The sequence below is a fragment of the Falco punctatus genome (assembly GCF_963210335.1).
Source record: "Falco punctatus genome assembly, chromosome: 9".
Lineage (NCBI taxonomy): Eukaryota > Metazoa > Chordata > Aves > Falconiformes > Falconidae > Falco > Falco punctatus.
This window is the reverse complement of record NC_137589.1, coordinates 934,616-950,370: the sequence shown is the minus strand read 5'-3', so window position 1 is coordinate 950,370 and position 15,755 is coordinate 934,616. Positions and strand designations below refer to the sequence as shown.

General features: G+C 44.4%; 1 protein-coding gene across 1 annotated transcript; it reads right to left on the bottom strand.

Annotated features, from left to right (window-relative positions):
* Nucleotides 1–5,459: 5,459 nt before the first annotated feature.
* BNIP3 (BCL2 interacting protein 3) lies at nucleotides 5,460–15,661 on the bottom strand. Its single transcript, XM_080403426.1, has 6 exons — nucleotides 15,466–15,661; nucleotides 12,426–12,609; nucleotides 11,203–11,287; nucleotides 8,456–8,562; nucleotides 8,208–8,357; nucleotides 5,460–6,442 (listed from the first exon to the last, which is right to left on the bottom strand). The coding sequence occupies exons 1-6, from the start codon at nucleotides 15,644–15,646 to the stop codon at nucleotides 6,391–6,393; spliced, it is 759 nt and encodes a 252-aa protein (XP_080259552.1). The 5' UTR covers nucleotides 15,647–15,661; the 3' UTR covers nucleotides 5,460–6,390.
* Nucleotides 15,662–15,755: the final 94 nt, after the last annotated feature.

The following is a 15,755-nucleotide window of genomic DNA, read 5'->3' as shown; positions in this document are numbered from 1 at the left end:
GGTTATGTGATGAAGAAGTAGTGGCAGAAGATGAACCACCACCTCGGGTCTGCTGCTTCCTTTGGGGGATGCGTTTGGCAATGGCAGGAATGAGATTTAAGATTAATCTCTGAATTCTGTTGTTGTCTTACACTGAGCACAAGCACAGACACAGAGAAATCGGTGGTGGTTGTTTATCAAGCTTTCAACGAACGGTCTTTGTTCTGTCCCCTGTGCGGAGGCTGTATCTAGCACCGCGGTCACCTCCCGGCTGCCCCGGCATGGAGGGACCTTCCTGTGGAACTGCCCTGGCATCACAGCAGGGCGGTCAGCAATATTTTCCTGTGCCTGTGATGACCCCTGCATCACCAAATAAAACCTATTGTGGCGGGCGGGGGGTTTTTCTTCCCGGGATGGTTTTGATCTGGCAGCAGGTCTCTGGAGGCTGGTGTCTGGGTTGGGGGATGGGCCCCCGTCCCCATGGATGGGACCTGGAGGATGAGCTGGTGTTCCGAACCCAGAAGCACCTGGGGATGCGGTTGGGCTGAGGGCCTGCGGCAGGAGCAGGAGCCCTGGCCATCCGAATTTGTGACGTGTACTTCGGGTGAACGTTTAAGGAATTAACGTGCAGTGAGATGGCTGCTGCCAGATGCCCCCACTCACAGACAGCACGGCAGCCAGCAAGGGCTCCCGCTGGAGGGGCCACGGGAGGGCCGGTCATCCAGCCCCTCGGTGTGGTGCAGAGGTGTTCATCGGCTGTAGGTAAAATGCCCGGGGGCTTTGTTGTCCTGTTCTTTGCATCCAGGGTCTTCAATAGGCAGAAGGGGCTCCGTGCTAGTCAGGTTGGGCAAGAGGAACCAGCCTGACTCTTCCCTGTCCCGAGTGACAGTGACCTGGTGTGTGAGCTGCTCCGAAGAGCAACTGTAACGTGGAGCAAATGTGTGGCTCTTGCTCAGTGCCGAGTGCTGGGCACTACATGGGCACACAGGTGGCTGCAACCTTCGGTGTCCCATTTAACTCACTCTCAACGTAAAGATCTTTTCCTGCCTTGCACCACATTTGATCCAAACACCAGCGGTGCTTACAAAACGGGTGGTAAACAGCTACGTTAAGCCTTGGTGAGTACGAATTTCATGGGCACGTTTGGGCAGACAATCGTCTGCATTTGGCTGAGTTTCCAACAGGGAAACAGCTGAAGGTGCCCTGGCCCTGGCTGCAGCGGGGATGCTGCAGGAGGCGGCTCGTGGCTGGAGCTCTCCCTGGGCTGGGGCTCTGTGTGCTCTGCCGCCGTACCCCGCGGCTCCTGGGCTCAACCCCCCACTCCGTGCCAGCTGCAGAGTCTGCAGGGAGAATGGGAACTGGTCCTGCAGCACCTCCCCTCTGTTGTAGCATCCTTGAAAGCTTCTGTCTTAAAGCTCAGCTTCTCTTTGCCTTCGCTGACTCCTGACCCTGCCCCCCCTCACGGCATCCTTGGCCGTTATAATTGGCATGTGCAACGTGTCCCACGTGCCCAGAGCCGTCAGCTTGGCCTCTCACTGCTCGTTGCTGCTGGGGATTGCTTTCCACTAGTGAAGCAAAGCACGCTGCAATGCAAAGCTTTAAACCCAGGTCAAGAGAATGCTTGGAGCTGCAGTGAACCAATTGCTGCTCCAGAGCAAGAAGCGGTTTCTGCTGCGTACGTGGAGAGCCCTGGGTGCCAGCTTGATGGGGCTTCAGAAAATGCTGAGGTCCGTAATAGTTATTTCATGGCTTCCTTTAAATGTTTGGTAAGCTTTTAATACCACAACTTCACTGAACATATTTGGCAGCCCTGGGCCAGACCGGACTGCTCGGCTGTGGGTCGGGCTGCTGCCCCGCACGCTGCGCTTGCCGAAGCTTGGTGCAACCCCAGCAGCACCCGTGTGCTCAGGGAATATTTCACCTTCCTGACCTCTGTTTTGTGTGGGCCGTCTTCCCACAGCGAGACCCCCGCTGCCCCTTTCCCAGGTCCTGTGGCCACGAGGGCTGGTGGCGGCGGAGGTGACAGGAGCCAGGGCTCAGCGCGTCAGGGACTCAGCCAAGCTCCTGCCCGGGTGCGCTGCAGCAGCGGCTCTGTGGTGCCCTCGGCGTCGGAGGGCGATGGAGCTTCCAGGCCCCTGAAAGCTCTGGTGAACTGAGGCGCCGAAAGCCCCGAGCTCCGTCGCTCACCTCCCGCCAGCGCTTGTCGCCCGCAGCCCTCGGGACACGGAGCTTCCCGGCCGTGGCCGTGCTGGAGGAGCGACGCTGTGCGCAGCCCAGGCTTCCCCCCTGTCCCCCACCTGTCCCTCAGGCCAGGACCCTGCCCAGCCCCTGGCTGAGCCCCGGGGCCGGGGGAGGCACAGCCAGCAGCACCGCAGCCTTGGGCCGCGGCTGTGCTGAGGCTGGTTACAAGGGATACTCATTGTCTCACTCAAAAGAAATAAAGCTCTTCGGGCTGGAAGTGTGCTGTACTTAAAATACTACTTATTTATGCTGTCACCATTTCATTTTTTTTTTAAGAAAATAAATTTAATTGCAAAATCGACTGAATTTTCCATTTCCTCTGGTGTGAATATCGAAGAGCTTAAAGTCTTCAGTGCAAATTTTGTCAAAATCTAGCGTGTTAAGGCAGTTCTGGGCCATTTCTTTTGATATTAATATTTATTTCAGATTACTTGTCCACTGGTTGCAAGGCTTTAGAGAAGCTTGTGTGCTTTAAAGCTGTTTTAAAAAGTTCCTAACTGTACATTTGTATGAGGCATCTGTTACAGAGATCCATATTGAAAACCCCTTGGCAAAGGGCCAGCGTTTGATGGTATAAAACTGATGCAGCTCTGTAAGAATGCCTTGGACAGTAATGGGATAATGATGTCAAGTATTTTGCTAGTTTAACGGCACCATGATGACTACGGTCTTTTGGGGTTGTTGGTTTGGGTTTTTTTAATTAACTTTGCTTCTTTCAATCATGTTAAAAATAATTTTTTTCGTATACACCAATTCAGCTTGGATCAGGGCAGCCTAAGGAGTTGCTGCTGTAGAAAAAGACCCTGACAGTCTGATGATTCTTTTAGATCTTTCACACATTGATGTTTCTGAAATGGGTAATCACCACCTTGGGCACATCAGGTAAATGTGGTGGATCGTGGGTTGAATATGATGATCCTAAAACTGTGGGTAAAGAGTGTAATAATGGCTGTGATACTTATGTGAGTCAGCGCCCCAGTACTTCAGTACAGTATTAGCATCCCTGAGTACACCTTGCTGATTAAATTCCTGATGAGATAGTGAATCATGGTCCAGATTATCTAAAAAACTCGTATCTGTGCTTATTGCCTTCAACTTTCCGTAATAACTGAAGACGGACAAACTAGCCCTGCTGGATAGCTGTAGGGGAAGCAGCACACCCCTGCATGTGCACACTGAAAAAGCTGCTGAAACTATCTTCATCCACTGCAAGATCAAGGACATGGGATCGGATCCTCAGAGATAATTATGCATGTAATTCTAATTAAAATCAATGTAAATTAAGAATGAGTAAGAATGACATCTGTAACTACCTCTAAAACCATCACTCGTTCCTTGTGCCTAAGCTGGAAAAAAAAAGCCAGCCGTCTGCAAAGAGAGACAGAGATGCCTTTTCTGATGCTTTTTCTGCCGCCGTCCGGCCCGTGTGGCCCGTGCGCTGTTTGCTTCCACTCACGCCAGGTGGCCACAACAATTCTAGTGAGGGGTCAGCGATGGGCCGGGGGCCCGGGCTGCAGCGGCATCGTGAAGGCTGACACATGCACCAGTGTGCCACGCAGGTGTGATCCCAAGGGATGGGGGAGCTGATGGAATGGTAGGAATTAAAAAAAAGGACACTGTAACATAAACCACTTCTCATTTCAAATCAAAGTGGCGATGTAAATCAGAAATGTTTTCTCAGCAGCTGTGACAGATACTAGATAGGCCACTTGTCAAGGTGCTGGTAATGGTAAATACGCAAATAACATAATTTAAATACACAAAGCATTTTTTTCATTTTCCTACTACGATCTGTGAGAAGTTACACAGGAAATGACAGCGTAATGAGAAGGCTGACGCGGGAGGACGTGGGTGGGTGCTGCAGTTTGCTGCCAGGACGATGCTCTGCCTGCTGCTGAGCTCACCTGCGCTCTCTGCTTCAGGCTCCAGCCTCGGACAGAAAATTTCCAGTTGCTGCAAGAATGTGAGCCTGCTTTGCTTTTTCAGGGGGGGAATTCTGTTCCTGTCCACACAGGATTTCCTTGCTTCTGTGTTATAAAAAGGGAAAACAATAAACCGATGTCGTTCCTTCAGTCACAGTAAGGCAAGTCCGTAAGTACACTTGGCATCACACCACCGGGGCACTCCCGCGCCTACCGCTGCAGTGTGGTTCCGAGGCACCTCTAACAGCATCCGTGGGTCTTTCATTTTAAAACACCCGTCATCACAGAATACGAACTGGGAAAATTCCAGTGCAGTTGCTGTCTCCCCACTTTCAGTGAAAACAAGAAATACTTAACACAAATGAGAAAGGAAAACCAGGAAGGACCTTGGAAAAGTGAAAGATGGATGGGAGCTCACAGAACACCCTGCTCTACCTGCTGTACTGCAAGGAACTTTGGGCGTGAGCTGCTCAGTAAATTGCTGGGGTTTTAGCAGTATTTCTAAGAAATATTTTATATAAATTTGGATGCAATGGTATAAAAACCCCCACCCTCTTGTTTTTCCAAAGGAGGAGAAGCAGTTACCCAATAGTTAATTCTGATACCAATGTTTTTAATACTACTCTGGTGCAACGTTGAGATTCAACTCCAATTGCAAGCGAACTGAAAAACACTGTGTCTGGTTTCACATATTTTACCAATGTACACAAATATCTTAAGGATGAGGGTTAAGAGGACCAGACTCTTTCCAGTAGCACCCAGCAACAGGACAGGATATGGAAAATACTATTCAGAAATTAAAGCAAGCCTAAAAATCCACTTTTCATTGCACATAAACATGCAGTAAAAAACCCAAACAGATCCTGGTCCTCCCGTAAAAGGTATGTGATAAAATTTGTGTGAGCGAGGTCAAGTGATTTACCCCCATGGGAAACAAAACACACCCCAAGCTGTGCGAATATCCTGTACAAGGTGCCTGCTAACCCCATTTTCACAGGTGCCATTTCAAGCACAGAAGACAACAGTACTGCTAAATAAGGAAAAAAATAAAGTAGAAAGCAAATTTATTTTTAAATGATGGTGACAGTACAAACTAGAAACCGTTTTTGCAAGTTCAGCGAGTTTCTGTTTACTGAGTGACTTCTACTGACAGCTTAGCCATATTCAAGTTTAACAATAAGCAATGAAGTTTCTTCTACAGAAATTTGTTAAGTTATGCAAGTAAACAGTGTGAAACACTTGTTGAAAGGCAAAGAGCCTTGTCAGCCACTTTCACCTCAACAACTATTAAAGAAAAAGGAATGAGAAAACTCAGAGTCCACAAGGAACCTTTTTATTTAAATATATAAAATATTTTGGCAAACATTCATTTTCTTCTCATTAAATAGGGTAAAATCACTGAATGAAAAGGCATTCCATTAGTAAAAACAAGTAAGCAAGCAACCCTTTTTAAAATCTATACAAGGATGAGGCAAATAAGACGCAAATATATTATTTCACAGATAAAGACTGAGAAGCAATAGTCTGCAAGTAGATACAACAGCAGGAACGTCTATAATTGGGGAATTAAATGTCTTTGCAAAAGAAGCTATTTCTTAGGCACTAAAGTCCAAATTTTAATTGAGGCTGTTGTGCATCACTCTTTGAGCTAGTAAAAACCGACAGAAGTTTTACTCATACTCTTAATTTCTTCCAGCTGATGGCGTCTATCAACATTGCACATCTCTCCCAAAAGTGAGAGAGCGCCAAGCAAAATCCACATACGGAACAAACTGTCCCAAGTGAGGTAAAAGCTTCTCTGAATTCCTGTATATGATACATAAGGCCACACATTGTTTTGGGCTAATCCCTTAGTGTCATGACTAGCAGCAGCAGCGACAAATATTCACATCTATGAAGTACAAAGAAAGAGCAGTTTAGATGAATACCTAGCTGAATCACAAGTGCTATATTAAAGCTAGGACTGGTTTTAAACATCAAGTTCTCCTAACTTTCAAAGATACTTCACTACAAAGCAATATAACAGATGTTACTGCATCTGAAACATGCTGCATGAATTGATCCAGAAGACAATATATGGTAACATTAGCTTTAGTGTCTCTTCCCATTTTTATTAAACTACGAACACAACATTTACACAACAAGTACATGCTGATCACGCAGTCGTGGCTAGCTTAGATGTTTCTGCTCTTCACCTCCTGTATTCCCGGGTATCTTCTTTGCTTTGAAACTAAGATTTCAGGTGACTTTAAAATGTACTGCTTGAAGCTGTGGTTGTAAGGCGTCTTCCAATGTAAATCCTAAGGATCAAGAACATTAGTCAGAGAGGGCTGCGTTTCATTTCAAACAGAACGTGCAGCATGTAAAGGAACACTTTTTCTCATCAGGTTACTACTTATATACTTTCCAGGAGGAGGAGCAGCAGTGGCAGCTGTAATTTAGCAGGCAAATCAAGTGACTACTATGAAACACTCTCCCGTTGCTAGTGACTTTGTGCATACCCTTGTCTAGTAATGCTCCCCAAGTTCTAAGACTGAAATATTCTGTGTACGCTGTTCAGCTTCAGGAATGCCAGTCAGAGGAAAGTGCGGGGTTAGCAAGAACACACTGCTGCTTCAGGAAGTCTCCAAGGCAGATGCCTTACTACCTTTTTCCTTTTGTTATCTTAAGTTTTTCTATTTAAGAAATACATCTGACACTTGTAAACCTCTCATTTTACTATCACCTTTCATGTACTACTTACTATTTTTCTGGTCATTGTTTCCCAGCTTGGTGTGCCTTCACAGATGCCCTATGTTATGTCTTCTATTCATTGACTTCTTTCAGCTTCAAGAAATTATTATTTTGATGTGTAACTATTTTGCTGATACTACATTAAGCACTTTCTGAATATGTGACTGTTACTTACCCTTTATGGAACCAGAATGATGCAAGTTTACAGCAGTGGTGGAAGTGGCCAGGAAGGAATTAAGTACTTACACCACCAAACTTGAGTTTATTTTGAAAGGAAAATTCACTGTGCTTTTACTCTATCTTGTGCAGTTACTAATTTTAATTTTTGAAGTTAAATTAGTTTCATGTTACTTCCACAGTATTATGTAGCTGAGATCTTGTTTTTGTAAATACCCTGTGCCTTCATCCACACAAAATTATGCATGCTACAGGGACCACAGAAGATCTGAGCTGTCCCTCCTTCCAGTTACTGTAGCTGTGCAGAGTCCTCCCGTTGCCTTCAGTCTCTTGCATCCCTTTGCTACTAACTTTCATAGCCTTGGTAAGGTTCAGGATTTATGCAAGGGAGCGAGCAGAGAAAGAGCAGCACCAGAGCTAATGGCAGGATCCTTGCAAAACAGGAACGTCCTCAGAACTCGTCTGACTTCTCCCCAAACCCTCAGTGTGGTACAGCATACGCTGATGGAGAGCGGCCAGATGTGCCTGGATTCCCAGCATTCTTTACCAATAACAAGAAACTGGCCATACTTAAGTGTAGGCAAACTTTGACCTGACTAAAAGGCATTTAATCTCCTCCCTTTAGTCTGTGTCCAGTAGCTGTTTTAAAAGAAGTATCATCTAACCCCTAAATCACTGAAAGAAAACAGATTTCTGTTTTGTTTGGTGTCCCCCGTCCCTCCCAGGTGTGTATAGAATTTTGAAATATATTAAATAATATATTTTACCTTTGCAACTAGTTGTGAGATTAGAAGGCATATCTCCAATGGAACCACATAGTGTGTAAGTATAACTATAGTTCATGTTTTATATATATATATATATATATATATATAAAAAAATATCTGAATTTCACTCCTGCTTAATTATTTTGAAAAATTCTCATTGAGTGAGAAAAACAGAAAAAGAAAACTTGATACATTCAGCAATACCACAGATAAACAAGTAGAAAGCATTTGCTGAATAACCACCTGTCCCCCCTTCTATGGATAAAAGCGTTATTGCTCATCTTTTAGAAAGGGGGAACTGGGAGTAAGCAATAGGCCTCAGAGAAAACAGGTTAAAAGAATATCTACAATTTTTTTTAAAAAATAAATTAATAAAATTGAAACTTACCCTAATCCAATGGCAAGCAAATGAGAAAGAAGCAGAGATGGAAGAAAAACCTTCAAAAATTCTGCTGAGAATATCCCCCCTTTCTTCATTACACTGGTATTTCTCATGCTGAGAGTAGCTGTGCGCCTGGGATGTTTAAAAAGGAATTCCCTAGTTTTGAGGAAGAAAACACAATCACAGCATTAACAGATACCTATTTAGACCTGCAGAAGTAAAAACTGCATCCAGGTTCATCCAGAAACACTCACTTTGGCGGGATGTTCTCTGGCCTGCTGGACCAATCCCATATCCAATCTGCATTCTTCTTCAGGAGCCTTTCTACTTCTTTCCTCCTTTCAAGAAAATCTTCTTCAGACTAAAACAAAGAGCCATCATCAAACAGTACTCAGAACTTCCATAGGTAGGAAGTTAGTAGTGCAAAACAAAGGTCCTGTTCTGCATCTAAGACCATATGCTACACTGCCTCTGATGCTCGTCCTTCCCTATCTCTTCCCACTGTGACTTTCCACATCACTTCTATCAAAGTATTTAGATCCTGGATATACATGGAGAAGAGGGAGATCTGTCTTCAGGGCATGATGTGAATGAAAAAGACCATACCCCATTATTTGCTTAAGTGAAGACCACACTGGAAATAAAATGCCACAGTACTGCATTTAATCCTTACATATCGGATCTGAAAATATCTCCACACATCTGACTGACATTTGGCAGAAGAACCTTTCTGCCTGCATTCAACACGGGACGGATGTCATACTTACCTGAAAATCCTTGATCAAGCTAATACAAGCCAAGTGAAACTAACTGTAGCCTCATAAGGCTACCCGGCTTTGGGGCCAGTACCTGGGAGTACAGGCAAAATGAGCCCACGTCTATCTGCACACAACTGCGTAGAAAAACACACACACACAGTGGACTTGTTTTCAAGTGACTTACAGCATAAATGCTGAATAAGAATATTGTTTCTTGTTGAATACATGTGCATTAAATGGAGCCAAGGTCTTGTAATAAAAACAGTACCTGATCATAGAATTAAAATAGCTATATATGCATGCACACATGCACACTTAAGAATGGAAATAAAACTGCCCAGGTAACTTTAATTCTCATGCTTTTCTAACTTTTGATTATTCTCAAAGTCTAAATAATGATCTTTAAACATATGAACAGTTTTCTGGAAATATAAAAGTAATTAATTTCCAGTAACATTTAGCTAACCTAAAGCTGTAATTCATTCAGATAGATTCCCACTGGAGTTGTAGAGATGATGGGGAGAAATTCACATAAAGGAAGAGACAATGGCACCAAGCACATTTCACATGATTTTGAGAACTGATTAAATCTATGTATTATTGATACAGCTGTGCAACTTAGAAACCATACAAAGCTGAAAGCCCACAAGGTTAAATACTGTACAAACAACAAACACATGGACTTTGTTTTAAAAAGTTCATACCACTAGGTAGAAAAAGCTAACTCATGAACTGACACAGACAACCGAGGAAATCACGAAGTCCCTGAGATGACAATACCCAGCATACACTCAGCTACAGATGATAAACACTAGTAATTGAGAAAGGGAGGTGATGGAAGAAATAGCTTTTTTTTTTTTCTTTTTCCAAGTAAAATGCAAGAGTCCCAAGTTCTTACTGGAATTAAAGAAATAACACTGTACACTGCAGCATGAGTAACTTAGTGCTGGTAACTTTTGCCAGTTTATCATACATTGCTATTTCTTTTCATGCCAAGGTTCCAAGCAAAATATAACCTTGATTTCTAATTGCTAACTACTAGCCCTGTAAGAATTAGTCACAGGCACAGAATATATTTCAATTTAACAAAAAAACCCCAGTATCTCTTTGTATGTAAACAGTGCAGGGAGAATGATTTACACAAAATAATACAGCAAGTCTTCCAAAGAGCAGAGAAATTTATCTGCTTTCAATACTTCACTCCTCAAAATGTTTTCCAAGTAAATTCTTTCCTATCAAAGCTAATTAATTACAGTGAAGAGTTAATATTTTAGCATGTCATCATGCAATAAGCTATATATTGATAAAACATGGTTAATATAACTTTTCCCCCATTCTTTTCTCAAATGTATTTACTGATTTTCTTTGCACACAAACAATTTAAAAATTTGTTAAAAAAATCAGTTATTTCTATTTTCAAAGCAGTGTGTAGAAATCTTAAGTACTAGTTCTTAAAATGAATTGGAATCATAAAGCTATGCCGGTGCTTTGAAAGTGTATGTTACTGGCTGTCACATTTAAGTGACTCCAGAAATTCTTGCTGCTGTCAAATTCATTTTTTAAATTCACTGGTGGCAGTGCATTTAAATCAAATTTCATTGTAGGGGATGCATGAAATGTACCAAGTTGACAATCAAAGGGGAAAGAGGAAACTTCTGCATGGTAAGTTGTCCACAGAACATTAATGCTCACCTATATAACCCTGCATATATCCACCCTATTGATGGGTTTCCTACACACCTTAAGGTAAAATCCAGTTGTTTCAATCTGTTAGACTTCAATCTCAATTAAGCTATTGAGGAGAGTAACACCTACTTCAGTGGGCAAATGAAACCACGATAGAGAACACATCTCAGGATCACCAGAAGCTGGAGGCTTAGCAAGGCGCTGACTCCAGCTCTCTTGAATTCTAGACTAGTAGTCATCTTCTGGATTTTTTTTTTCTTCCTAAAAGCTATTTGTAGGCTCTGAAGGTTGGCCTTTTCAACCTGTGGCTGGAAAGAGGCTTTTGAGGACCCAGCCATTTTAAGACAATACCTTAGGGCACTGAAATCCATCTGAAAAATCTCAAGTTACAGATTAAAAAATAAATGCCTACAAGTCAAATACACAAAGCCTGATTCTGCAAAGATTATTCCAAGTTACTCAAGTCTCTACATCAGCAGCTTCACTTATTTCCTAATGCTGGTTTCCAAACAACAAGTAAGAAATTCTCTCTCCCAAAGCAAAGATGACATTTTTACCTGAAAGCTATTCTTTTCTCCACTGCTGTGGCTCTCTATTTCCAAGGCTCTGTGACTGTCCTGAGGTGTCTGGGAACGAGGAGGGCTTGATAAAAAGAGAAGTGCAAGTGAGAAAGAACTCATTACATTTTTCATGACGTTTATGGTATGCACTAAAAGCTAGTCAACAAAGCTTATATGCACAGTTCTCACAGAGAGCTATAGCACCCTGACCATAACTTAAGAGATATATCTGTCAACAAGTAACATAATGCAGCCATCATATTCAATTCATCTTTGATTTTGTAACAATCTGCCAAGAAATGGGCTGCACAGAACTGTTTTTCAGCAGTGCTGAGATATGCCTGCGAGGCTGTATGATTTGGCCCATGTTACTTGCTAAATAACAATGGGCAGCAAGTGATAAACAGAAGTGGGGTTTGGTTTGAATGTAAACTAGCCAGATAGAACCACGAAATTCTGCATCCTACTGTCTATTTTGAGCCCTGTAGCTCCTTTTTTAAACAAATTTTAGGCTGCAGACTTCACAGCCCATCAAAATCAAATAAGTGAATTAATAACACTGAGTGACAATTTGCATCAGACCTTAAGTTGTTTTGTTGTGTTATACTCCATGTTATATGAAATCCGTTATGTTCTGTAAACTAGATACAGGACAATTCTTTGGCAACTACCTAAGAACTATCAACTGATGTAGCTCATTACAAAACACAAGCTGCTTTTTATCACCTTTCCCTGACATTCCTGTTCCAGGCAGCAGCTTTGGCAGCACTATATGCTCGTAAGACCAGCAATGACACTGCTTGCACAAGGACTGACCCCTTAGAATGACAGCTACACGCAGCTCTCGAGTGTTTTATTTACTAGAACAAGACTGCTGCCTGCACACAAGCAGCACACCCACAGCAGGTTCAGCTGCTGCAGCAGGACACACCAAAACCCCAAGATGGCATCTTCATGAGATGCGAGAAGCCTTCTAGAGTCCCCTTCCCCTGTAACTTCTTTCTCATTTCAGAACCAGCTTCTACCCAGGCATTACTCCAGGATTTAAGTATCAATCTTTTAAATCTGAAATTCCAGTCCCTTCCTCTCTGCATCTGTGTATATGTACATGCATGTGCACATATGTAAGCACTTCTGGTTTTGTCTTTGCCTCCTGTGCATAAAAATGGCTCTGTCTAACAGTGACCTTCTCTTTGCTTACAATAAAGCATCCTGCTTACCTGTCGCAATGTGAACTTTCTCTTGAACTGCTTCTTCCAGATTCATGTTGAGCATCAAGGAGTATTTTCTCCATGTCACCATTGTGAATGGAAATAGAGGCTGGTACTTGCTCTTGACTCGTCAGAGTGCCAGTGCTTCCACTGCCATTTCCATTACTGCTGAAGTGGAGTTCCACCCAGGAACCTGCTTGGCATAATTGCAAACAGAAACAGAATAAACCAAGTGGTTTTGCATAAAAGGCATGTAAAATATGAAACTATTGACCCTCCCAAGTGTGACATTACAGTAGGACATGTAGAAGTACCATCGCTAACATCTCAACTAATAAACATGATGAAATGCCAAAATGCAGGGGCGCTTTTGTTGGTGAGCTGGGAAGTCTCACAGAATTGAAATGAAGCTGGTCGGTACATTGCATCTCTTTCTGCAGCTGAAGATCTTTTATTTTGGGATACGTTTAATTTTTAATTGTTCAACATAGGTGACAGCCAAATAAAATAATCTCAGGGACTTTCTCTGCCAAAGTTTATTTATTCATTTACTGAAAATATTTTAGTATTTAAAAGAATCAAAATGTGTTTTGCTTGGCCTTTTGTCAGTAAGCATTTGTAGGTGTTACTGTTAAGCAATAGAGGATATGTGGCAACAACTAGATCATGTGTTTGCTACTTGCAGTATATTTAACACAGACAGTCACGTGCTGCTTTGTTTTTTTTTAAGAGTGTGCTGAATAACAGCCCTCTTCTGGGCTAGCAGGAACCAATGCAAAAGAGGACCTGCATCTGTTGTCTCATTTATAAATCAGCTCAAGGGACAAATAATATCTGAATTATAAAAACATCAGTGGAATTTACCTATGTCACATGTTTATGTGTGTAAACAACAGCAGAAACAGACAGATGTATCGTGTCCATCCTAGAACCATTCACAGGAAATATGAAAAGTAAGTACAGGAGCAAGAGGGCAGGTGACACTCCCCGAATTCTGGTGAGCACCGCAGAAAGGGTGTCTAAGGCATAAGCAAGGAAAGGAAGAAACACAGACAGTGGGGTTTGGACCCTTCCTGTATTTGAGGCAGAGAGGCTGGAGCAGAGCTCAGAATGTAAGCCTTGTTAAAGGGAACAGCTGAAGGAATAAAAACAGTTTTAAAGGTATGCAGAAGAGGTGAAGCCAATGCAGAGATCTAGCATGAAACAGAAACATCAAATGAAGATACTCTCATCGTAAAGAGACTGAAGGTTCACGACTTAAATCAAAACCTTCATTAACAGCATTAGTATCTTTCTTCTAAAAAGCCAGACGACCACAAAATCTTTTCAGTGAAATGTACTGGGTCTCCAAGTTTTGAGAAAACATCTGTCTGGATAGCTGCTTTTCTTCACAACTGTTTTGTTGATTTGGTTTGTGTTCTTTTTTTCCCCTCCATGTGACCGTATGTGGTATGTGTTTATACAAACTTTTCCCTACTCTTTCCCCCCAAACTTATGAAAGATCAAGTTGTTACCGAAGAATGACCACAACCACTGAAGTTTAAATTAAGATAGCGCCCAGCTTTGGCTCCAGCTACCTTGAGAGTACCAGCTAGCTCCTAGGCTACCTCTCTTCCCTCCTCAGCTTCTGGTCCTCTACTTATAAAAGCAGAATGACTCCGTGCTGTGTGGACTGCACTACAATGATTTGGTCATAAGCTATTTTCTCCCGTAGAGATGCATACCATTCGAGGCACACTCGTATTTCAACAATCATCAGCCCCACAGGCAAACACAACTGCTTCATACTGCGAACTAACACTTATCTACTGAAATCTTACGGATACAGCACAGCAAATGCATGCTAAAACATGGGGATCAAGATTATAACAGTGGGATCACAGTACATGTTTTTACACATTGCCCCCCTCCCTTTTAGACACTGTTGAGAGTAAGGTTGTGCTAGTGCGGAAGGAATGTGCTGTGATATTACCATTTAAATACAGCCTATATTTTTATGAAGTTGGAAATACAAATAGAGCAGCGCAACGTGGCAATGCAAACTGAACAGACCGAGTCATGGGGAAGGATTTTGAAGAGAATGATATTCCAGTCCAGGATACATACTGTGGAAGTACAGATTAGCATTCAAAGAAAAGTATTCCATCAGCTCTGGAAATCTTAATTTCTTAATATATGCTTTCAAAAGTGGAAACAAAAAAGCAGAATTCCACAGAAAGATGAGAATGTCTCCTTAGATTGCTAAAATCATCATATAAATCGCACAATCTGAAATGCAGCTGCACACAGGTGTTTCACTTGCCAGGTAAATTTGCTTCTGACTTTTGCTAAATGCATGATATACGCAACTGACCCTGATGTCTCCTCAAAGGCATATCCCAAACTGTCCGTAGGTGGTTTCCTCTGACAAGCAAGGACTGTACTTACCACAGCGCACACATCTCACGACGATCTACAGTGACCTAGCCATACTTGCTAGTTCAGCTACGCAAAAGCGGTATCGTAGCTTTTTTAGACCTGACCTGTTCTTCCACCCGAGTCTTCATTTCCCTGCACTACTAGGGAGCTGCGTGGCCGGTTTACCGAGCTATCGTTGCCAGGCTAACGGCAGGGACTCCACCACACACACAGGCTGACCAGGCACCGGGACTGCAGCACGTCGGGTCTCGCTCGGCAACTGAGCGTCCCCCGGGCCGGGCCCCGGCACGCCCGGGAGCGAGCCCCGCCGTGCCGCTCACACACACGGAGGCAGGCGCGCTGCCACCGCCGCCATGGCTGCCCGTGCGCCCGGGGGGAGGCCGCGCCCGGGCAGCGAGGTGACACCCGACCACCACGAAGCGCCCGTGCCCGGCAGCGGCGCCTGAAGCACCGCCCGGCCTCCAGGCAGGCCCGGGGGGCGGTGGTACGACCGGCCGCCTGAAGGCCGCGCCGCGCCTGAGGGCCGCGCTGCCCGCCAGGCTCTGGGGGCGGGAGGGAGGGAGAAGGCCCCGGACGCCGCCCCAGACGGCGCCAGGCCCAGCCTGCCCTGCAAGCGACCGCCAGCCCTTACCCTGCAAGTTCTCCTCCTGCGGGCTGAGTCGCGACATGGCGCGACCTCCACTCCTCCTACCGCCGCGGCGGAGCGACAAGCCAGGCCCGATCGCTGCGGCCGCCTCCGGCCACCAACTGACGGACCGACCGCCCTCCCGCGCGCCCAGCCGCTCTGTCGTCAGCGGCTGCCCCGCTCGCATTGGCCGCCGCCGCGGGGCGGGGCGCTCGGGGCGGAGCCCGGAGGGCCGCGCGCCTGCGCCCGCTCCCTCGGGCCGCCATGACGGCGGGGGCGGCTGCGGAGCGTGGGAG